Source organism: Neoarius graeffei, chromosome 24 (genome assembly GCF_027579695.1).
Source record: "Neoarius graeffei isolate fNeoGra1 chromosome 24, fNeoGra1.pri, whole genome shotgun sequence".
Taxonomy (NCBI): domain Eukaryota; kingdom Metazoa; phylum Chordata; class Actinopteri; order Siluriformes; family Ariidae; genus Neoarius; species Neoarius graeffei.
Genome location: NC_083592.1, coordinates 45149889 through 45174652, shown reverse-complemented (window position 1 = coordinate 45174652; position 24764 = coordinate 45149889). Strand labels below are relative to the sequence as shown.

The 24764-nt window shown below is 42.6% G+C and overlaps 1 protein-coding gene across 1 annotated transcript in view; it reads right to left on the bottom strand.

Annotated features, from left to right (window-relative positions):
* Positions 1-24764, bottom strand: part of abca2 (ATP-binding cassette, sub-family A (ABC1), member 2) — a 187968-nt gene that overhangs the window by 86515 nt on the left and 76689 nt on the right. Inside the window, exons 3-16 of the mRNA XM_060907364.1 lie at positions 19584-19695; positions 19103-19266; positions 18880-19001; positions 16978-17076; positions 16601-16780; positions 16082-16303; positions 14306-14640; positions 14062-14221; positions 13775-13903; positions 11205-11372; positions 8804-8900; positions 8510-8683; positions 2660-2762; positions 2305-2419 (exon numbers count right to left, since the gene is read on the bottom strand). Coding sequence (XP_060763347.1) covers positions 2305-2419; positions 2660-2762; positions 8510-8683; positions 8804-8900; positions 11205-11372; positions 13775-13903; positions 14062-14221; positions 14306-14640; positions 16082-16303; positions 16601-16780; positions 16978-17076; positions 18880-19001; positions 19103-19266; positions 19584-19695 — 2180 coding nt within the window. The remainder of the gene's footprint in view (positions 1-2304; positions 2420-2659; positions 2763-8509; positions 8684-8803; positions 8901-11204; positions 11373-13774; positions 13904-14061; positions 14222-14305; positions 14641-16081; positions 16304-16600; positions 16781-16977; positions 17077-18879; positions 19002-19102; positions 19267-19583; positions 19696-24764) is intronic.

Sequence of the window (24764 nt, the reverse complement as noted above, 5' to 3'; positions counted from 1 at the left end):
TTGTCGGACGTTTTGTATAAAGTTTTTATGGATTGAATTTGCAAAAAATAAAAATAAAAATGCTCTGTTTCTTAAAATCCAGTGAATGTGGATAGAATAAAACAGTTATTCCACTCAATCTCGTCATACATGGATTATAGCTATCAGCTCATGTACGACTCGATTTCGTGGAATAACTGTTAAATAACATTATCTCATGAGCAAAAGCTCAGAATCACTTTTCAAGCAATTCAAATCTGAAAGGTCACACCAGTGTTCACTCATCTTCCCCTTTACTCAGTCCAAATTCTTTCTTCTATGACATTTAAACAGAATCTTTAATAGACAGAGAAAGTGTGTGTGGGCGGGGTGGCTGATCAGAGCGCATTCAGCAGTATCAGGCACCAAAAATGAGCACAAGGTACAGTGTACTGCATGCACACACACACACACACACACACACACACACACACATACACAGGTAAGTATTTGCAAGCAGGAAATGAGTGCTCAGAGAAACCATCAAGCACAAAACCACTTCCGTTACACACACCACGCAATGAGACACATACAGTATACGCTTCCTTTCCTGTCACTTGCACTTTGCTCATGAGTCAAATTCATTTTGAAGACTGTTAGGGTAGGAATAAGTCTTACATTCCCACTACTATGATTAGTCTTTATAACACATCATATAACCTCAGTTCCAAAAAAGCTGGGACGCTGTGTAAACTGTAAATAAAAACACAATGTGAAGATCTGCAAATCATGGAAACCCTATATTTCACTGAAAATAGTACAAAGATAGCATATCAAATGTTGAAACTGAGAAATTTTCTTGTTTTTTGAAAAATATATGCTCATTTTGAATTTGATGTCAGCAACACGTTTCAGAAAAGTTGGGATGGGGCAACAAAAGACTGAAAAATTGTGTAATACGAAAAAAACCCTAATTAGGTTAATTGGCAGCAGGTCAGTAACATGATTGGGTACAAAAAGAACATCCTTGAGAGGCGGAGTCTCTCAGAAGTAAAGATGGGGAGGGGTTCACCACTCTGTGAAAGACTGCGTGGGCAAACAGTGCAAGTATTTAAGAATAACGTTCCTCAATGTAAAATTGCAAACAATTCGGGGATCATATCATCTGTGGTACATAATATCATTAAAAGATTCAGAGAATCTGGAGAAATCTCTGTATGTAAGAGACAAGGCTGAAAACTGACAGTGGATGCCTGTGATCTTCAGGCCCTCAGGCGACACTGCATTAAAAGCAGACACATGTCTGTAGTGGAAATCACTGTATGGGCTCAGGAACACTTCAGAAAACCATCATCTGTGAAAACAGTTAATTACTGCATCCACAAATGCAAGTTAAAACCAGATATAAACAATATCCAGGAACACCGCCACCTTCTCTGGGCCCGAGCTCTTTTAGGATGGACTGAGGTGAAGTGGAAAATTGTCCCAAGGTCTGACGAATCAAAAGTAGAAATTCTTTTTAGAAATCATGGACACCATGTTCTCCAGGCTAAAGAGGAGAGGGACAGTCCGGCTTGTTATCAGTGCACAGTTCAAAAGCCAGCATCTGTGATGGTATGAGAGGGCATTAGTGCACATGACATGGGTAGCTTGTACATCTGGGAAGGCATCATTAATGCTGAATGATATATACACGTTTCAGAGCAACATGCTGCCATCCAGACAAAATCTTTTTCAGGGAAGGCCTTCCTTCTTTCAGCAAGACAATGCCAAATCGCTTTCTGCATAAATTAAAACTGCATGGCTCTGTAGTAAAAGAGTCCAGGTGCTAAACTGGCCTGCCTGCAGTCCAGACCTGTCTCCCATTTAAAACATTTGGCGCATTATGAAGCACAAAATATGACAAAGACCCCGAACTGTTGGGCAACTGAAATTGTATATCAGGCAAGAATGGGACAATATTTCTCTTTCAAATGACAGCGATTGGTCTCCTCAGTTCCCAAACATTTACAGAGTGTTGTTAAAAGTAGAGGTGATGCAACAGAGTGGTAAACATGCCCCGTCCCAACTTTTTTGAAACGTGTTGCTGACATCAAATTCAAAATGAGCATATATTTTTCAAAAAGCAATAACATTTCTCAGTTTCAACATTTAATCTCTTGTCTTTGTACTATTTTCGATGAAATATTGAGTTTCCATGATTTGCAAATTATCACGTTCGGTTTTTATTTACAGTTTACACAGCATCCCAACTTTTTTGGAATTGGGGTTGTACATAAAAATGATCTGGCTGTCATACAAACATGAGGAACAAAAAACGGCCTTCTGCAAACTCTCGCTGCTCACCTCTTTGAGCCGATGCTCCTTCTCGGCCACGATGTGTTGGATCATCATGGCCACTGAATAAACCCAGGAGATGACCATGCACAGAGGCATCATGTGCTCAATCACGAAGAGGAAACTGCAAACATGAACACAGCTTAGCAAGCATTCGGATCGTCTTGAAATTTTAGCTTGCGATGATAAATTACAAATCTGTAATTGCTATAACAACAAGTGTCAGCGCCATGAACACGTTCATGTTCAACTTCACACTTTCACAGCCCTCAGACACCATTTTCACCATCAATCCGCTCGGACTTATCTAATGATGACTGAAGTGAGAGAACGCTGAGAAAGATGAAAATGAGGACAGACTCACTCGTCTCTGGTGTAGCAGGGGTAGGGGAACATCTGCACATAATTTCCGGGCTCCACAACGTCATGTCCAACAAACGTGTTAATGATTGCTCTTTCCATCATATCTAAGAGAACACAACACACCAGAGATACAGACGTCCTTATGTTGAGTTAATTAAAAATCCAACAGGACAAAAAAATCAAATGGTCAGGAATGAGTGTACATACGGTATTAGTACATTATAAAATAAGAATGCAAGTCAAAAGTAGAACTAAATACACATACACACACACACACACACACACACACACACTCTGGAACATTTTCTGAAAGACAAAAGATGCTCCAGGCTTCTGCACTGAACCCTTAAATGTTTCCCGCAGAGGGACTAAACACAGAATATTAGACACTATTAGAAAGGAGTCTCTCTGGGAGCAACCCTTAAATGCTGGAGCTACCAAAAAGGGTAAAGCCCTTTCAGGAAAATAAAAACTCTTGCCAAAGACTCTGTGAGTGTATATTTTTTAACCTTTTAAAAGCTCTCTCAAGGTTTAACTTCACTTTTTTTTTTTTTGCTAAATGGTGAAATTTTGTTCATGTAATAATAATAATAATAATAATAATAATAATAATAGTGCTGTCAAAGTTAACGCGATAATAACGCGTTAACGCGATCTCAATTTATCGCGATAAAAAAAAATAGTGCCGTTAACGCAAATTCTAATTTGGCCCTGCGAGTCACCCGTAGTTCCTGTACATCCTCGCCGCCATATTGGATGGGGCAAAGTGGAGATTCTTCATGTGCTGCGTTTAACTGTACCAACAGGTTTACCATCCAAACGAGATCACATGGGATTACCTTTCACAGGTGAGACTGGAAAAATACTTTTCAATACTGTTCCTTCAGTCTTCAGTTTCCCAGCTCAGCTCCACCGGGTAGGTGTAGAGTTATAAGCAGTGAGAATTAGAGAATACAGTGCCACACTATGATGAACGTTTTTGAACATACTGTATGATGAATGTTTTTATTTTTATCTGTTTTTTTCTTCTTTTATGGCAAATACTTCTCTTCAAAAGAAACTAATGAAGAGTAAAATAAAACATTTTTTTTTATTTTCACAGTGATATGCACTTTATTTTTCATCCCTTGGTTTTCTCATCTAATATGGAAGTTATGGATGTCAGTGGCTGTGACAAGACGTGTTATGCTCTGCAATAAAAAAAAAAAAAAAACATTGGTACAAAGCAAGCCCATTCACTTTTTTATGCTGGTAAGAGAATTGCAATGGTTTTTCATGTGACAAAAATGTGCGATTAAATTGCGATTAATCGCGAGTTAACTATGACAGTCGCGACATTAATCACGATTAAATATTTTAATCGCTCGACAGCACTAAATAATAATAATAATAATAATGAATATTTTCAGAAGGTTAAAGCTAGACGGCCTTTTGATTTCATAAAATCGGTGAAATTTAGTTCGCTCTGAAATTTGGTCATTGTGATATTTGTTTATTTCTGTAATATCTCAAAAATATCAGGCCATTCTGTGGCTGGGAAGTTATTTAATTTGACGGGATTAAAGCAAATAATATGCATGAAATCACTCGATTCACGCAGTCAAGCAGACAGAGGAAGTCCGTGTGCGCATGCGCAGGTTTACCTGCTTCTTCTTCTTTTGGGTTTGACAGCAGCGGGCATCCACAGTGTTGCATTACTGCCATCTACAGGTTTATCTTTGAGCGTGCACTGACAGTTCCATCATTCTGTCGCTAAACGAACAGCTGACCACACCGAGGTGCTCGCTGACCACCGATATTTATTAGTTTGGTCCTGCGTTTCCTTTCCTTCGTATATAACATAACGTCTTTTCTTCTCGCTTTCCGTTACTGTAGTCGGTCTTTCACGTTTCATTCGCACACTCACGTCCTCCATTTTTCTCTCCTGTTTCAAATTTGTATCCCACAATGCTTTGTGCGAACGGGGAAAACCCACCACGTGATGCATGACGTACAGTAGTATCTTGAATTGGGTCATGGTGAAGCAGGAAAAATAGCGGAGAATTTAGGGCCATGTGGCTTTAAATTAATTAATTGTTCTATTTTTTAAAAAATAATAAAATTGGAAGTCTGTGATTCGAATTCAGTAGCTTTCAGTCCACTAAACAAAAATTATTGGGTGTCAGGAAAGTTCTTTTTATGACCTAGACTTGAAAAATCTGAAAGGCAGTCTAGCTTTAATAACCAGTTTAGCTCACATTAATCTCACACTGGACCTTCAATTTGGCATAGGTTTTACACCCTTGCTGATGCAACCCTCTCCAATCTATCCGTATACACTGGCTTGTACAACCCCAGTGGCTGGGTATTTTACCTAACATGTATGTCCTTGAACTGCGGGGGAAACTGAGCACCTGGAGGAAACCCACACAGACACGTGAAGAACATGCAAACGCCATACAGAAAGGTCCCCGTCGGCCGTGAGGTTTGAACCTGGAACCTTCTTGCTGTGAGGCAACAGTGCTAACTACTACACCACAGCGCAACCCCCCCCAAAAACAAACAAAAAAAAAAAAAACTGGATTTGATCTGAAGGATGTTTTAAGATTGTGGGTTAGAAATATGTCCAATCCTTGTTTTAAGCTCACAGCTTGAATGTGAAACTAAAGAAGCAACCATCAAACTGTATGGTTGTAGGGCTGATCTACATTTTTAAAAGGATAGTTCGGGATTTTTGACATGAATCTGTATGGCATCCCCATCAATAGTGTCGTGCAAACACACTGACTCACCCCTGACAGCATCCTGTGAGTCCAGTTTTGGTCCAGACTAGGGATGTCCCGATCCGATCACGTGATCGGAAATCGGGCCCGATCACATGGTTTCAGACTCGATCGGAATCGGGCATTGCCTCCCGATCAGGGATCGGATATATATCTATATAATATATTCTCATTTTTAACACATCAATAGCTATGCGTTGGCACAGAGTGAGACCAGACCTCTTGTCTCAACACAGCAACATCAACGCGTGCGGCATGACATCACTTTGTAGCGGAGACGCTATTGGTTATTGGCTGCCTGTTGCCGGCAAAGTTGAACACGGAAGCAGTTCGAAGCGGAAAGCAAAGCATGAGATCATTTTTTTTTTCGTTGGATGACAAAAGAAACGGGCTCAAACCTGAAAGGGTAGAAATGCTTGTTTTCATCAAGAAAAACGTTCATTTCCTTAATTGAAATTACTGTACACCACTGTGAGATGCGTTCTTAAAAGCAAATTACCGGCACTGTGGCACTTTATTTTTTTTATTTGTTTACATTCCTGCCAGGTATTTTAAGGTTTTTTTTTAAATTTGTTATTTATTGTTGAAACTGCCTCACGTAAGTGCTCTGTTTGCTAACGGAGTTGTTGGATGTTAAAATAAGGTGTTAAATAAAAAATGAGGAACATCCTGGTTCCGTTTCTTTCCTTGTCTTTATTTTTTATGGATTATAAGAAGTATCGGATCGGGACTCGGTATCGGCAGATACTCAAAATCAAATGATCGGTATCGGATCGGAGGGCAAAAAAACCTGATCGGGACATCCCTAGTCCAGACGAAAGTAGTCCGGCAAGTTTGTTGGGGTCACGAAAGTAAAACGTTTTTCGTCTCAAAACAGTACGTGTTCAAAAGAGTGATATATTTGCATCACAAAACCGTTGCCAAATAAAAAGTCAGACCTCGAAATCGCTTGGCACTATTTTCTCTCCCTTCTTATCACTGCGCGCTGCCGCCAGGTGACAGCCACGGCTGTTTCATTCATTGTTTTAGTGATGGGAATTTCGGCTCTTTTTCGGGAGCCGGCTCTTTCGGCTCTTCTTACTATAAGGAGCCGGCTCTTTCGGCTCCCAAACAGCTCCTGAGATTTTATTTTTGATTTAATTGCTGCAATTAACTAGTTAATTAATTACATTATTATTTATATTTTATCAATAGGATGTTTTCCATTTTATTTTTTAGTTTTTGTAGCCATTGTAAAGCTTTGTAAAGTATAGCAGTGTAACAATGTTCTAGCTATAGAAATAAAACTTACTTACCAATTAATAAATTATTTTCTCACAAACATAATGCAAAACTGTGTTATATTACCAATATAAAATACACAGAAGACATCAACTGTTTATCCTTTATGGCTTTATTTCACACTCGACCTTGAACAAAATGCCACAAAATAAATTATGAAGTATAAAATCAGGCCTAAGAAACTATGAAGCAAAGTTGGAAATTATTTTAACAAACACAGAACAATGTGCAACAAAATATGTGGCACCTTGAGCGCATGTAAAAAGAGAAAAAAGTGCCACACTCTGCTCCACCAGTAATGAGAAGCTGCTGGAACAGCAAATATGCTCCTGTTATAATGACTGCTGTCTCGTTGTATACCGCAGATTAATCTGGCCATGCCAAGGCGGTTGCCGACCGAACCTGTCAATTTATGAGCGACAATTTATATCATGAGTTTAGGAATTCACGGCAACAAAACAATGATCATGGTTGTCAAATAGACAATCATCCTTCAGCTGAGCTGAACTCTGTCTCTCTCTCTCTCTCTCTCTGAGGCACCTAAGGACAAAAAACTAATTCGGCTCCCCAACTCGGCTCCCACCGAAGAGCCGGCTCCCGTCGTTCACTTCAAAGAGCCGGCTCTTTGAACCGGATCGTTCGCGACCGACACATCACTACATTGTTTACTGCTAGCAAAGTTAGCGACAACATGTCTGACTACGACGGTGAAATGTGTGCGGAGATTCAGCCACATCTTTGTTGCTACAGCCTGGATAGTCGCAAGTGCGCACCATTTTCACAAATATATTATTGTATAGGTTATAGAAGGTGATAAATTTGTTGCTGTTCTTGCTCTCAAATTAGCTTGTTAGCGCCGCTGATCTGAACTCCTAATCACTGCCAAACAATGGGAAAGGTGTTGATTCCTGCGCAGATGTCAACACGACAGCGCGCAGTGATACCGAGGGAGAGAAAATAGTCCCAAGCGATTTCGAGGTCTGACTTTTTATTTGGCAACGGTTTTGTGATGCAAATATATCACTCTTTTGAACACATACTGTTTTGAGACGAAAAACGTTTTACTTTCGTGACCCCAACAAACTTGCCGGACTACTTTTGTCTGGACCAAAACTGGACAAGAACTGGACTCACAGGATGCTGTCAGGGGTGAGTCAGTGTGTTTGCACGACACTATTGATGGGGATGCCATACAGATTCATGTCAAAAATCCCGAACTATCCCTTTAAGTGAAAAACTGAAACTTGTGTCACATTCTTCCTTTAAAACCACTACACTGGGTGCAATGATATAAAAGATAAACTCTTGTTGGCTTTCTTTATGCTCCTAGATAAAATATAAAATATGATCCAGTGTTAAAAGCCGCTGAGGCAACACTTCCCACCTACAAAATCATGGGTGTTCCAAGCTTAGCTTAACCAGATAAGCAGTTTACCAGGACACACGCAGCATTCTGAATAAAACAGCAACAACAACAAAAAAAATAGATTGTATATTTAATTATTTATATCTCCATGATAGTTCGCTCCTCCATGGGCATTACATGAGCAGGTGATTTATTGCTCTGCTTATGGTTTTGTACGGCCCTTTGCTTGAGTCCAAATTGCAGAAACAATGTGAAAAGTCTGCAAAAAAAATTCCTTCCTTTGCCAATAAATTCACCGAGCAAATTACAATGTCTTCATCAGCAACAAAAAGCACAAGTTAGACATGTAGATAATATATTTGCTTGAGAAATACAATTGCCTGATGTAACAGTTAAGCCTTTCAATGTATCACAGCATAGTTTAAACGGTTCATATCTCTACCTTGGATCCATACAAAGCCGTAGAGGAAGTAGAACTTGCCGCCGGTGTTGGGTCCCGGGCGCCAGTAAGCACGCCGGATCTCATTAGTTTTCTCAGTGAAGCTGGAGTTCTGTCTGATCTTATACTGTACATGAGGAGGCAGTGAGCCGTCCTTATTGGTCTGGAAAATAACACCTATACAGAGAGCACATGTAGTCACTACAGCATGCTATCAGGCTCACACTAACGCAGATAGCAGTACAGTCTTGGGAAGAGCTGAAGAATGGATTTGTCTAAGAAAAGTCTTTCACTCACTGGCAAATACAGAGACATTATCATGGTAGGCCTGGTTCAGAGTGTAGTTTACGATGCTTTCTTCATCCGGGAAGCCTTTGAATATATCCACGCTCACCTAAAACATAATAAACAACTTTCTTATATAAAGTGATGCTGTCCCATGAAAGCTGGTAATAAATGCTAGTAAATGGATTATTCAAGACTAAAGAGATGTTCTATATCTTAGAAGCTGGATTATGTAAGGAATAAAGGCCTGGTCCCACAATACTGATAACTATAACTATAAATAAATCAGTCCCGTGCAGTTTATATGGTCGGTGGTCACACCAGACCGATAACAATACCTATAGCCCAGGCCTGGGTTTATCCGTATCACCGAGATTGCTTCTGGGGCGATTTTTCCAGGCCTGGACCTGATCCGATAAACATCTGACCAATCAGGTAATTGTTTATATACAACATTGTCTGAGGACATGCTATTTTTCCCAAGCATCTTTGTACATCCTTGCTGCATCATGAAGTCACGGAATACGGATTGACGCTAAATAAAAAATATAATATAAAAGCACGGATCTTTTATTCACGGATATGCAATGGAGGTACGGAACATGGTCCACTCGGTATGCAGTTGAAGCTCTGCCGGATGTGGTAGTTGAAGAGCCGACGAACGGGAGCCTCCGCCAGACGTTCCCAGCATACCCTCACTACATGTTTGGACTTACCAGGTCTGTCCGGCCTCCTCCCCCGCCATCTGATCCAGCTCGCCACCAGGTAGTGATCAGTTGACAGGTCTGCTCCTCTCTTCACCCGAGTGTCCAAGACATACGGTTGTAGATCAGAAGAAACGACTACAAAGTCAATCATTGATCTACGGTCTAGGGTGTCCTCGTGCCACGTGCACTTATGGACACCCTTATGCTCGAACATGGTGTTGGTTATGGCCAAACCGTGCATGGCACAGAAGTCCAACAACTGAACACCACTTGGGTTCAGATCGGGCAGGCCATTCCTCCCAGTCACACCCCTCCAGGTCTCACCGTCATTGCCCATATGAGCGTTGAAGTCCCCCAGTAAAACAATGGAGTCCCCTCATGGTGCACTGTCTAGCACCCCACTCAAGGACTCCAAGAAGGCCGGGTACTCTGAACTACCATTTGGCGCACAAGCACAAATGACAGTCAGAGACCGTTCCCCGACCCGAAGGTGCAGGGAAACAACCCTCTCATTCACTGGGGAGAACTCCAATGTTAGTGCGCCGAACTGGGGGGCTACCAATAGCCCCACTCCTGCCCGGCACCGCTCACCCTTGGGAATTCCAGCATAGAAGAGAGTCCAACCCCTCTCCAGGAAATTGGTTCCAGAGCCCAAGCTATGCATTGAAGTGAGCCCAACTATATCTAGTCGGTACCGCTCAACCTCACGCATAAGCTCAGGCTCCTTTCCCACCAGACAGGTGACATTCCATGTCCCAAAAGCCAGTTTTGTCAGCCGGGGATCAGTACGCCAGGGCCTCCGCCTTTGGCTGCCACCCGATCCACAGTGCACCAGACCCTTATGGCACCTCCTGCAGGTGGTGGGTCCACAGGAGAGTGGTTCCATGTTGCTCATTCAGGCTGGGCTGTGCAGTTATGTGATTTTCCATGAAATATCAATAGTAAATCAACAAAGTAAAGATATAAATGCAGGTAAGATATTTTAATTATGAACTTCGGCAGTCCAAACATTTAATTGTTTTAGACTTCTTAATTTTTTATTTGTGATGCATCATCTGTATGAAATCCATAATCAATCTGTAATATACTGAAACGTCCGTGACCAATCCGTCAAATATTAGCATCTGTATTAAAATCCGTAAAAACTCCGTATTTTGTATCCTTTTTTATTTTATTTCTGTAGTCCGTGACCTATCCGTATTTTGTCAACCACTGGAGTGTGTGCATGGATTGTTTTGAAGTCCAAGCTGTACATTATCAGCTGGAATAACGTGCTACTACTTGAAAAAAAAAAAACCTTCCATGACTATTCCTAAGTTGCATGCATTTATTTCCCTGAGCGTCAGGACCAAGCGATATTACAGTCAGGATTATAGTTGTGGTGTTTCTGCTCCAGACAGGAACTAAATTCAGGCAGAGGTATCGTCAGAGTTGGAGTTATAGGTATAGTTATACTTATCAGTGTTGTGGGACCGGGCCCTTAAACACAATAGTGTGTGCTGTAATAGGAAATTATCAATCATCAGGTAATGTAATGAGACTCGATTGATTACTGTCCAATAACTGCAAATTCTGAATGTTTTATTCCTCTTATACCCTAAACAATATGCAAACACTAAAATTTTTATTTATTAAGGAATAATGCATTTATTTATGTTATGGAACTACATTATTTGCATCAAAGTAATGAGAAGCTTGAGTAAGACCTTTGACATGAATTGGATCCAGCCGCAGGCGGCATTGTCGATGGTGTCGAGCTGCTCCAGCAGTGTGCTGATGTTCGGCAGGGTGAAATTCTCCTGCATCAGGCTTTCTAACAGCTCACTGTCTGAGGCGTTTAGCAGCTCCGGGTGCCTCTGTAGGTCAGAGGTCAACTATGGAGACAAAACATACAGGAAGGTGAATAATAATTCATATACATATACACACTGATCAGCCATCAAATTAAAAACACTGACAGGTGAAGTGAATAGCATTGATTATCTCATTACAATGGCACCTGTCAAGGGGTGGGATATATTAGGCCAAGTTTACATTAGACCGTATCTGTCTCGTTTTCTTCGCGGATGCACTGTCCATTTACATTAAAACGCCTGGAAACGCCGGGAAACGGGAATCCGCCAGGGTCCACGTATTCAATCCAGATCGTGTCTGGTCCGGTGCTGTGTAAACATTGAGAATACGCGGATATGCTGTGCTGAGCTCTAGCTGGCATCGTCATTGGACAACGTCACTGTGACATCCACCTTCCTGATTCGCTGGCGTTGGTCATGTGACGCGACTGCTGAAAAACGGCGCGGACTTCCGCCTTGTATCACCTTTCATTAAAGAGTATAAAAGTATGAAAATACTGCAAATACTGATGCAAATACTGCCCATTGTGTAGTTATGATTGTCTTTAGGCTTGCCATCCTTCCACTTGCAAGTGGTAAGTGACTTGCGCACAGCGGCTCAGTCCCGAATCACTGCTCGTGCACTACACTCGCGCGCTCTGTGAGCTGCGCAGGGCCGGAGTGCGCACCCTCCAGAGGGCACTCGCTGTTCAGGGCGGAGTGATTTGGAGCGCAGCCGCTGAGGAGGAAGCGATGAGCCGCACTGACACATTTCAACTTGCGTGCCGAATTAGTCATGTGATTAGCGTATCCATGTATTGGCGTTGCTGTGTGCATGCGAATCGTGTATTGGCGTTGCTGTGTGCACGCTAATCGTTTTTAAAAACGTTAATCTGATGATCCGCTGATACGGTCTAATGTAAACCCCACCTTAGGCAGCAAGAGAACAGGCAGTTCTTGAAGTTGATGTGTTGGAAGCAGGAAAAATGGGCAAGTGTACGGATCTGAGTCACTTTGACAAGGGATAAATTGTGATGGCTAGATGACTGGGTCTAAGCATCAAACAAAATGGGGTGTTCCCGGTATGCAGTGGTTAGTACAAAACAAAAAGTGGTCCAAGGAAGGACAACCGGTGAACCGGCGACAGGGTCATGGGTACCGAAGGCTAATTGATTCGCATGGAGCACGAAGGATAGTCCATATGGCCCAGTCCACAACTTGGCCCTTGTCCAAGTGGCTCACTTGCCCATTTTTCCTGCTTCCAACACATCAACTTCAAGAACTGACTGTTCTCTTGCTGCCTAATATATCCCACCCCTTGACAGGTGCCATTGTAATGAGATAATCAATGTAATTCATGGGCGGCACGGTGGTGTAGTGGTTAGCGCTGTCGCCTCACAGCAAGAAGGTCCAGGTTCGAGCCCCGTGGCCGGCGAGGGCCTTTCTGTGTGGAGTTTGCATGTTGTCCGCGTGGGTTTCCTCCGGGTGCTCCGGTTTCCCCCACAGTCCAAAGACATGCAGGTTAGGTTAACTGGTGACTCTAAAGTGACCGTAGGTGTGAGTGTGAATGGTTGTCTGTGTCTATGTGTCAGCCCTGTGATGACCTGGCGACTTGTCCAGGGTGTACCCCGCCTTTCGCCCGTAGTCAGCTGGGATAGGCTCCAGCTTGCCTGCGACCCTGTAGAACAGGATAAAGCGGCTAGAGATAATGAGATGAATGTAATTCATGTTACCTGTCCGTGTTTTTAATTTTATGGCTGATCGGTGTGTATATAGTATACAGTAAGGAATCAAATGTCATAGAGATTCCTACTGGCTAGTAGCCTTTTTTCTAATGGCCGGAACTGCTTTATTCATTTCAGTAACACAAAAACTGCTGGTTGGCTGGAAAAATGAGTGCAGTTTCAGCACCAACATGCTGCTTGTCTGGAGGAAGCCAATGAAATAATTTGCATTAAAACAATACTTGATAAATGACTGTATTCAAAACATGGCTTGAAAATGATTCTTGGGGGGGAAAAAAAGAAAAGCAAAATCAATATTGCACCAATGATATCAATGATATCAATGTTCTGAGATAAAGATGACTAATGAACTGACTTCGGATGGTAAAATATGTTCTCAAAGAGAGAATTCCAGTTTGTAAAATCCTCCAGTCATTATTTTCATGCAATTTATTTGCTAAAAACCCACATCTGATTATGTAAGGGTTCAGTTCGTAAAAACTGTGGAAATTGTCGTCCTTAGGTTTGCTCGTTCCACAGGGTATTCAGACATCCCTAACCAAGCTAGACACATTTTCTACTGAATTAGTAGCAGTGAACGATTGAATTTGTCAAAAGAAAAATGGCCTAATTTTGATTATCAAATACTTTATTTTTGCCAAAAGGTTCAGGTCTGCTATCATGGTGCTTTAGATGCTGCATTGGTTGAAGGTGTGTTACCTGTTGCAGCCATGCCAGGTGATTGTGCAGTTTGCCCTCCTCCAGAAAAGGTCTGAGCTCAGCTGAAATGTTGAGCCATACTTTCGCATAATGAGTCACGTTGCCCACAAATGCAAATGTCTCATTGGCCTAGAGAACAAGAGTCGCAAACCTCCATCATCATAATATCCATCCCTCAGACAATAATAATAAAAAGGAACCTGCTAGGAACATCTTTCAACTTTAAACTTTGTTAGCAAAAGGGCAGGATGCAGACACTCATCCTTAGGGCTGTGAGATTTACTTGCCTTCTGAATGACCTTATCCACCTGTGAGCCAATGGGTGAGTAGAGGATCTTAGGATTTGTAGTCATAAGGTGGACGAGGAGCCCTAAATTCCGCTGCTCTTTGCTGGTAAAGCCGAGCGAGCTCATATTGCCTTGCTTCAAAGCCTCTGGCTCAATAATCCTGGTGAAAAAGTGTGGATTTAGTGAACTCAGTTGGGGCTCTGCCAATAAAGACGATTGGATATCCACCCTAACACAAACAAACCTGTTATTTCCACACAGAATGGGCTGAAGTCCAGCCCATAGCTGCACAAAAGCAGAGAACTGGGAGTGAGGATTATCTGCCTGAGTGTCCTTTCCGTCAGCAGGGTTTTCTGTGGTGTTGGTACTCCAGGTGGTGGTGTTGGCACTCCAGGTGGCATTATTAGCAGCAAAAGAGGTCTGGTGTCCTGCACATGCTCCTTTAGGCAGCAACTTGGCCAGGCCTGACAGCAGATCCACATCTTTGAGCAGCTTCTCTACCTCAGCCAGGTCCTTCAGCAAAGCACCCAGGTGGGACTGAAATGGCAGGGCTGAAGCATTGGTCTGTTCCAACTTTAACTATGGGGATGGAAGGACAGAGAATAATTGTGTTAATTGAGGATGATAGAGGCATATAATTTTAGACAGGAAATGAGGACTGAATGGATAGGTAACTGGATGAAATGAATGGGTGGAAAGGTAGGTAGAAGTATGGATGGATGGATGGATGGATGGATGGATGGATGGATGGATGGATGGATGGATGGATGGATGGATGGATGGATGGATGGATGGATGGATGGATGGATGGATGGATGGGTAAATAAGCAGATGGAATCATAAGAGGATGGGTGGTTGATGGATGAATAAGTAGGCAAATAGATTGACGGATGGCTATGTGGGTAAATGGGTGCATGGGTGCATGTATGTTTGGATGGATGGATGGATGGATGGATGGATGGATGGATGAGGAGAAGGCAGTTGTATAGGAGGAATGATGGGTGGATGGTTGGGTACATGGGTAGATGAATAGAAACTGTATATGAATTAGTATAGGACGGACGGACGGACGGATGGGTAAATAAGCAGATGGAATCATAAGGGGATGGGTGGTTGATGGATGAATGAGTAGGCAAATAGATTGATGGATGGCTATGTGGGTGAATGGGTGCATGTACAGTATGTTTGGATGGATGGATGGATGGATGGATGGATGGATGGATGGATGGATGGATGGATGGGATAAGGTGGATGGATGAGGAGGAGACAGTTGTATAGGTGGAATGATGGGTGGATGGTTGGGTACATGGGTAGATGAATAGACACTGTATATGAATTAGTATAGAATGGATGGCTGGATGGCTGGATGAGGAGGAGACAGTTGTATAGGTGGAATGATGGGTGGATGGTTGGGTACATGGGTAGATGAATAGACACTGTATATGAATTAGTATAGAATGGATGGATGGATGAATGGATGGATGGGTAAATAAGCAGATGGAATCATAAGGGGATGGATGAGTTGATGGATGAATGAGTAGGCAAATAGATTGATGGATAGATATGTAGGTGAATGGGTGAATGGATGGATGGATGGATGGATGGATGGATGGATGGATGGATGGATGGATGGATGGATGGATGAGGAGGAGACAGTTGTATCGGTGGAATGATGGATGGATTGATGGGTACATGGGTAGATGAATAAACACTGTATATGCATTAGTATAGAATGGATATATTGATGGATGGATGAACGGGTGTACTGTATGGATGGATACAGAGATAGTTAGGTGTAAATATGAAAGTAAGTATGGATGGATGGATTGTTGGGTGGATGTGTTAATAAATTGATGGATGGATAGAAACCAGGATTGACAAAAAAAACAAGATGGAGAAACTGGGAGATAAATAAACAAATGGACTGATAAGATGAATGAATGGATGAATGAACTGATGGACAAAGGAAAAGACAGTCCATCTTAATCGCCATTGGAAACGTGTTCGTTACTCTTTGTACCTTCTCAATGATTCTCTGCATGTCAATCTGATCCTTCAGCTCTTGGCTGATCTTTGCAAAACGCTCCGCCTTCTGCCCCGCCTCTCCTCCACACACAGCTGTCTGATAGGCTCGTAACAGTGACTGCTGCTTCTCAGGGACTGAAAGTATTGTGTTAAGCTCACTGTCCCTGCCCTCCCCACATGTAAGTGCCTCCAGTACTCCACCAGTCAGCAGAATGCCCTGGGGAAAAGAAGAGTTGATGACAGTTGGCATGAACAGATCTAGTTCAAGTGACAAAACAGACAGAAACCAAGAATTGAAAAAATGTGAGGAGGAAAAAACGTAGATTGACACAGAGTGTCTTGGGTAGAATGACCAAGCTAATAACCTACTGGTTTGTCAAGACTGTCAGTATGATGGAGGTGAAACCACACATCATTAGTTGTTGGTGCACAAATTTAAAACCATGGTGGCTGGTCAGGTACAAATGCAAAATGTAGACAAGTCGAGTAAAACCCCTAAAGGTCCATGACTCACCTCCATCTCCTGCAGTCCCTGTGGATCAAATCTGTTTGCCTCCCTTCCTCCTCCAGCGATACCCAGGGTCTGGGAGAGCAGCTGGAGAAGAGCGTGCTGATCAGCTGCTTTAGTCGCGTCTCTCAGCGCTTTGTGCAGTAAACCCCCTTCCAGACTCCTCCAGCTTCCCAGCAGCTGCTCCTGGAATCACACAGCATGGTTTAGTGACATTGCAAGAGTTCCTGGAGTAGATTTGTTCATTTGGGGGATGTAAAGGTTTGTATTCAGTTCTTGCTTCCTAACCACACCAACCATCCAGGAGGTAATTTTGGGCTAAGGATACCTCTGATTCATTTGCATCTGTATTCATGAGTGTGTATGTGTGAGTGACAACATACCCCCAAGACCCTAGGGCTGCGAGCACTACGGTGACCTCCAGGCCAACCTCCACTTCCTGCACTGGCTTTGGGATAGGTGCCAAAAATGAGGTTATACACCTGCATCAGACAGACACACACCCACAATATGACTCCATACTGTCAATAATCTCAGCCTCGTCTTATTAGATAAAGAGAATCTGTTTTTTTTGTTTTTTTACACTTTTCTGGCCAGAATGCTGAAGGTATCAGTTTAACTCATCTTCGACTCATTCAATATCATGCTAGCTGAATGGAATATATCTGATATACCATGAAAAAAAGCCAGCCAATATTATTTACTTATTGTACACACAGGACACTTTTTCGATGGAATAAAAACATGTTCTGTTCCCTTCTAGTGGGTTTCATTCATTTGGTTTGATAGCATGCAATATTGTTAGCATATCATGTATCCTACGTGTATTACGTCACTCTACCCAATGGAGAATGAGCGTTGAATATGGTTTACGATATTGCATGGCTGTCAAGACAACAAGACGTCACACGGCAGAGACGTAAAACTTCCGTGCTAGCGAGCGACTGTGACGATTTGTAAACAAACATGGCCGCCAGGTTCGCTTTGCTTTCAAATACGGAAGATTTTGAGAGAATTTTGAAAGAGAAAGACGCGTTGAACACCTGAAAGGAGTGTGTATGTATAATAATAATAATAATAATAATAATAATAATAATAATATTGTCTGGCTTTATTTCCGTGGTATATCAGATATATTCCATTCAGCTACTCATCTTCGACTCGTTCAATATCATGCTAGCTGAATGGAATATATCTGATACCGGTATACCACGGAAAAAACCCCAGCCAATATTATTTAAATATGTCACTCAGATCCGTGATGTATTTTGTCTGAAAAATGTGGTTTTTCAACACGAGAAAAACTTCATATCTTCAAGCCAAGGGCGGCACGGTGGTGTAGTGGTTAGCGCTGTCGCCTCACAGCAAGAAGGTCCTGGGTTCGAGCCCCGTGGCCGGCGAGGGCCTTTCTGCGCGGAGTTTGCATGTTCTCCCCGTGTCCGCATGGGTTTCCTCCGGGTGCTCCGGTTTCCCCCACAGTCCAAAGACATGCAGGTTAGGTTAACTGGTGACTCTAAATTGACCGTAGGTGTGAATGTGAGTGTGAATGGTTGTCTGTGTCTATGTGTCAGCCCTGTGATGACCTGGCGACTTGTCCAGGGTGTACCCCACCTTTCGCCCGTAGTCAGCTGGGATAGGCTCCAGCTTGCCTGCGACCCTGTAGAACAGGATAAAGCGGCTAGAGATAATGAGATGAGATGAGATGAGATCTTCAAGCCAATACGTGATTTTATTTTTATTATACAGACACATTCACAAACCAAACGTGCCCAAATTTATCAAAAACAATTCATCGATTTCCTCACGAGTGACCTATAGAGATTTAGGTCATGGTTTTGGTTCTCCATGTCCCGGATGGAGCTCATATGAAAAGTATGAGTAGTATATTTCCCAGTAAAACATTCATGTCAAAATAATATATCCAAATACTGCAAGCCAAAATGTTTCACATTTTGAAAAAAAACCCAACTGTAGGTTAAATTTACTGCCTCCAGGTTATTTTTATTCCGGTTTGAGTGTGGAGGAGTTGCTTGAATTGTGCTGATGTTACAGCATAGGTGCTCCTGTCATTCCCAATATAGCAGCAAGTTAACACCCTGACACTTAATAGGCAAAGAGTTGAAGTTCACAGCGTTAGTCTGTACCATTAGCACGCTCCTATTCTGCTGTCAAAAAAAAACAATCGGGAATGCAAACGAGAGGCTGTGACTTCTGCTAAAGAGAGCAGGTGCAATGCGGATGCTGCGTCTTGGGAGCTGAAGTTGGAGAAGGGATGAGTTACGAACCTGTTTGAGGTTGACGGGGGACGAGAGAAGCAGGCTGGCCGTGTCATTGGACAGAGAGAGATTTCGGATGAGGAACTGCTGGAAGTGAGTCGGGTTCTTTATGACGCTGTCTAAAGTGAAACCTGGAATCAGAGACAGAGAGTGGAGTTTCATATTGAAATCATGGCCAATTTTGGTTTGGGGTTTTTTTGACTGTCCAGTGAAAGAATGTGTATCTCCAGACCATGGCTAGTGTTGAAGCTGTTCTCTAAGGGACTCTGAGCTGAGCTGAGGCTCTCCAGGTGCTGCTGTAGTGACTCCAGCTCCTCCCCGAGAGTTGGCCCGTCTGACGTGAACAAGTGATTCTGCTCCACCACCTCCCCAATCCGCTCCAACAACTGAGTCACGCTAAAAGGGGATTTCAACAAACCAGGATTTGATAAAAGATCTCCAGGAAGTGAAAAAAAATACCACAGTGTGTGCAAGAGTGCAAAAACCTCATAAGTAAATGACATGGTTAGTTAGAGATCTGTTCTAATCCAATACATCATTAGAGTTGAAGTCATAGTGAGAGGTTCATTACGCAGGCTCACTGCTTATACACAGATGATTACAGGTGCTAATGAGGACTGCTGCTAGGTGCTACAGACGCAGTGGGAGCCTTTCAAGGTGGCAGAGAGAGAGAAAGAGAGATACACTGTTAGAGTATTAAGTCTTTGACTCACGTCGAGTTTTTGTACTGCAGGAAGCCAAACTCGTCTCGCTGGCCATCCGGACACAAGGACTGCATGATGGGAATGATACCCGCCGAGGTCAGGGGTGCAGCGCTGTAGAAAGCTGAGCACGCCGCGCCGAAAAGTGGATAACAGGAATGCCGGGAAATGGATGAGGATGATAGGAGGTCCAGTGGACATGGTGATTAGTAGGGTTTAATTAATCAAGATGTGAATGTTGGAAAGGACGAGGAGAGAGTAGGGGTAGGTTCGAGAGAAGTCATTGCAAAGAAGCATGGAGTGGTAGAGAGATGGAGAAAAAAATGGTGTTAGGAGGGAAGGAGACGGGCAAGGAAAAATGGGTGGGTGGGATGGGCGGAGGGGATAAAATAATAAAACCAAACCAAAGCAAAGAGAATCACAACAAGAGAAAGAGAATGATCACAGCTCAGAAAAACAGTCAGGAGGTCAGGGAAGGTTTCAGATGTCAGGTCAGATTGTATTAGGTAAACTAGCTTTACGGACCCTTTTACTAACACACACACACACAAAACTGTCTTTCACTGGAACACAAATACTTCCTTTGCTAAGTTTCCCACACACTACACCTTCCATATTGACAGATCTATAAAAAGCTCCAGTTGTCAGTTTATAGAGTTAGACCTACCGCATATCTACACACACACACACACACACACACACACACGCTATATGAAATAAATCTACCATATAGGTCACTCCGTATTGCACAGTTACTGCTTCCCTGCTGCTTTTCATCCTGATTAAGCAATCGAGCAGATTATTATCGGATTATTAACCTGTGTGTAAATGTATCTACAGTTTTGTTACAGCTACAACATTGAGTCGATTCACTGTTTTCAGTATCTCACACACACACACACACACACACACACACACACACACACACACACACACACACACACACACACACACACACCATGGCAGTGTAACTGCTGTTACACTACTGTGGCTGACAAATGGGACAGATGGATTCTAAAGGCCCGGTCCCACTGCACTTACGGATGCAAAGAGGATGTAAAACGTAAAAAAATCTTTGCCATCCGTTGGAAAACGCTATGCATCCGTTGTGTACTCATTGCATACGTGCTTCATACGCTCTATCCATCGAGCATCCGTCCACTGTGATTTCATCCGCGCAAAAAGTTTTGAGCTGCACAAAACTTTTAGAACGGATGAACTTTCCGCCGTGTACGATGTAAATCCGCGACATATACGAGCAACAAACGTTCTATGTCCGTTATCATCCGTTAAACGTCTGCTGTATCCTTTCTGCATCCTCTGGGCATCCTCGCAACTCACATCCGCTGCAGCTGAAAACGGAAAGAGGGAGGAAAGATAAGGTACATGAAACGTCTATTCATCGTTAGTAGCACGGAAATAGAAAGGATGTAAGCGTATGCATCTCGTATATAAAGTATTCAAAACGGATAAAGCGTTTATATCTGGGATGTATCTCGTATATTTAGGATGTCTGGAGTATGTCTAGAGTATGTAGAAGGACACCTAGCGGACAATCGATATTTTGTATAAAAAGGGGGAGAAAATCATCTAGTAGTAGAGATGTATCGATGTAGCCGCCAGCACGTCTTTCCGCTTTATGCTGACGGCGTGCGTGCTGCATCCCTTTATTTCCGCGGAGCAGACGCAATTCATACCCCCCGCATGCGCAGTGAACGGTCTGCATCCGATATACATCCGCACAACATCCCCTTTGTTTCCGTTAGGCGTACGTGACGCATCCCCTTCATCCGCTATGCATCCGCTCTTTCTGCTATGCGTCCGCTTCTCAGTTATCACCGGTAACCCCTTCGGAGCTATCATCCACTTCCATCCGCTTTCATCCGCTAGGCTTCCTATGAACATGCGTTTAACATCCCCGCTATATACTACCCACGTCCGTTCTTTTCCGTTCTGTTTTCGCAAATTTTCGCCAATTTTGTCCATTTCTGGAGCGGATGGCACCACCCCCGAAATTTTGCTCGTCCGCTGTGTCCTTTTTGCATACGTTTTGTGTCCATCGGCCAGTGGGACCGGGCCTTAAGCAAGAAATAAAACACGATGAAGAGTTCTGGAAAAGAAAAATAATCACTATCGTGGTGGTGGGATTTGGTCTAACATGAACCCCAGTTACTGTTACCATCACAAATAATGTTTTTTCTAAAAACAGCGTATCCTTACATCGTTTTTTTAAACCACAGTGATTTGGCAAAGATTACAGTTTGTATTTACTAAATGAACATCAGGTCATGCTTTTAATTTGTTCATATTTCAACCCTCAAAACAAGTTCATTTACATTATAATAGTACATTATATATAATTTATGTAATATTTAACGGTTACGCCATGAAATCGAGTCGTACATGAGCTGACAGCCGATGAGGAGCGTAGCACTGAGTTGGCTATAAGCCATGTACGATGAGATTAAGTGTTTAATTCTATCCACATTCACTGGATTTTGAGAAACTGAGCATTTTTTTTTTTTTTGCAAAATCGGTAAATAAAAACTTTATACAAAACATCCGACAAAATTATTTCCGCTTCGAATGTAAACAAACCAGCAAAATGACAGGAGCAATTTGTGAAAAATGCGATAATAATAATTCTTGAAAAAAATTTTAAAAGATACGTTCTGACCATCAAATACTTTTATTCCATATTTTGTTGCTCTTTTGTATTTTTGGGGGTGTTCTCCTTCTTCTTGAGGGTTTTTTTTTTGGTGGTTGGCAAACCAACTTAAAGGCGCATTACTGCCACCGACTGGGCTGGAGTGTAACGTGGCTGTGACAAACCAAATTGCGGATCGAGAATGAACTCAAGGTTTTAATGATAACAATGAAAAAAGACAATGTACAAAAGCCTGGCCAGGTCAATACTGAGACATCCAAAACAGTAATGAGGGCTAGACAAATCATGGTCGGGAAACAGGCAATAGTCCAAGAACCAGGAAACAGTAGACACGGGCAATCTAAACACAAGGGCTAGGCAAATCGTAATCGGGAAACAGGCGAGGATCGAAAAACCAGGAAGCAAGAGAAACGGGCAAACAAACACAAGGGCTAGGCGAAACGGGAAAAAAACGGAAGGCAAAAAGGGTTATACACAGGAATACAATCAGAATAATAACGCTCAGTAGGCTCACGAAATGTAGAGGCAATACTGTGCAACGAACAAAACAAACAAAAGGGTATACCGTATAACCTCTAATGAACGCCCCCAGGGGCTTTACATTTTTCAAAAGGGGGGCGTTTATTAGGGGTAAAAAATCACAGTTGATCGAATTTTTCAAACCCTAACATAGCTGCCCTACTAATTTTCCCTAACTTTCATACGTTTTCTAGGTGAAAAGTCAACGAATTAAGTGTTTTTAAAAATTGATTTTTTTTATGATTTGGGGTGCTTACTGGAGTGTATACGGTAATGCAGGTGTTCATTCGGCGAGGAAACAGCCCAGATATAGCTCGCGTGTCAGCTGGCTTGACACCTTTGATCTTTTCGCCGACCACTGTTACGTCACTCACTTTGCATAAAGCTCCCTTTTTGCAGAAGTCACGCGCCTCCCAGATAATTTGATCTGATCATTCTGTTTCTAATCGTAAAGATGGGCACACGTGTTGAAAAACACAAATCCTACACTGCGAGTTTTAAGCTAAAAGTTTTCGGATTGTGATAGCCCAGGACACAATCCCCTGGACGCCTCCCTGGGGAGGTGTTCCAGGCATGTCCCCCCAGGAGGAGGCCCCGGGGAAGACCCAGGACACGCTGGAGGGACTATGTCTCTCGGCTGGTCTGGGAACGCCTCGGTGTTCTTCCCGAGGAGCTGGCCAAGGTGTCTGGGGAAAGGGAAGTTTGGGCTTCCATGCTTAGACTGCTGCCTCCGCGACCCGGTCCTGGATAAGCGGAAGAAGACGAGACGAGACGAGACAGGACACAATCGACGGATTGTGATAGCCCAGGACATTGAATCCGTATTCGATTTGGATACTGGACTTGGATAGAAAACCTGGGGTATGTAAAACTGTTCAGACTGTTAGGTTTTTTTTAATTTTGAATTATTTTTTTCCGAAATATAAGGGGGGCGTTCATTAGAGGTTATACGGTAAATACAAATGGAAACAAAAAGGTACAGGTGATGGTGATTAGAACTCGGGGGAGCCACTCCTAGGAAGTGGCTCCGGGTTGACTGACGGAGTGCACGTGGTAGTGACTGGTGTGTGAGGGGGATTGTGGGAAGTGGAGTCCTGAGTGTTGGATGAGCCCGGGAGCGTGACATGGAGTGTGGAACAGGAGATATTGGGGGGGGGGGGGGGACAAAAACAAAACAAAAAACATATTCTTTTTAGCTATTTCTGTTTCTTTTAAATACTTAATAACATTTTATTGGGTTTTGTTTTTGAGTAGAGTTTTTATTTCATCCTCGGTTGGTTCAGCAACACGCTCCACCATTTTGTTTTTCTCTACTCACGGTATATGAGCTGATAGCCTAGCAGTAGAGTAGCCAATCAGAGCGCGTGATTGCTCATATCCAGTGAATGTGGATAGAATAATATATATTATTCCTCTCTCTTGAATTTAATAAGACATAAATTCCTGCTTACAATGCTATCAAAAATTAAAATAAGCAAATTAAACACACACACACACACACACACACACACACACACACACACACACGCACGCACAAAACCTGCTGTCCTAAAGATAATGTGGAAAACTGGAAACTGAAATAAAAACACCTCCTCACAGAAAACCTCACCATATCAACAATCTCACATTTTAATCAGTGTATGTGGAGCACACACAAGCCCCTGAATATAAGCTCTTACTATATACCCCTTTTCCCCAAGGTGACACACTTCCCTGAGGTCTTAAAGGGCTGATGACACGAACATGACTCTATGCAATTTCTTAAATAAACTATACAACATGGCAAACATGTTAGATTTCTGTTATATATATATTTCTGTTATATATATATATATATATTCTGTTACGTGAAAAGAAGCTGTTGTTACGCGAATATCCAACTTTTAATTGCACAGCGCAAGAAAACTGGGTCGGTGGCTCGCGGCCATGCTGTGACGTCAGCGGAAGAACACGCTGCGGTTCACTGGCTGTTCTACTCTGGTTCTACTCAATGGAAATGGCGCATG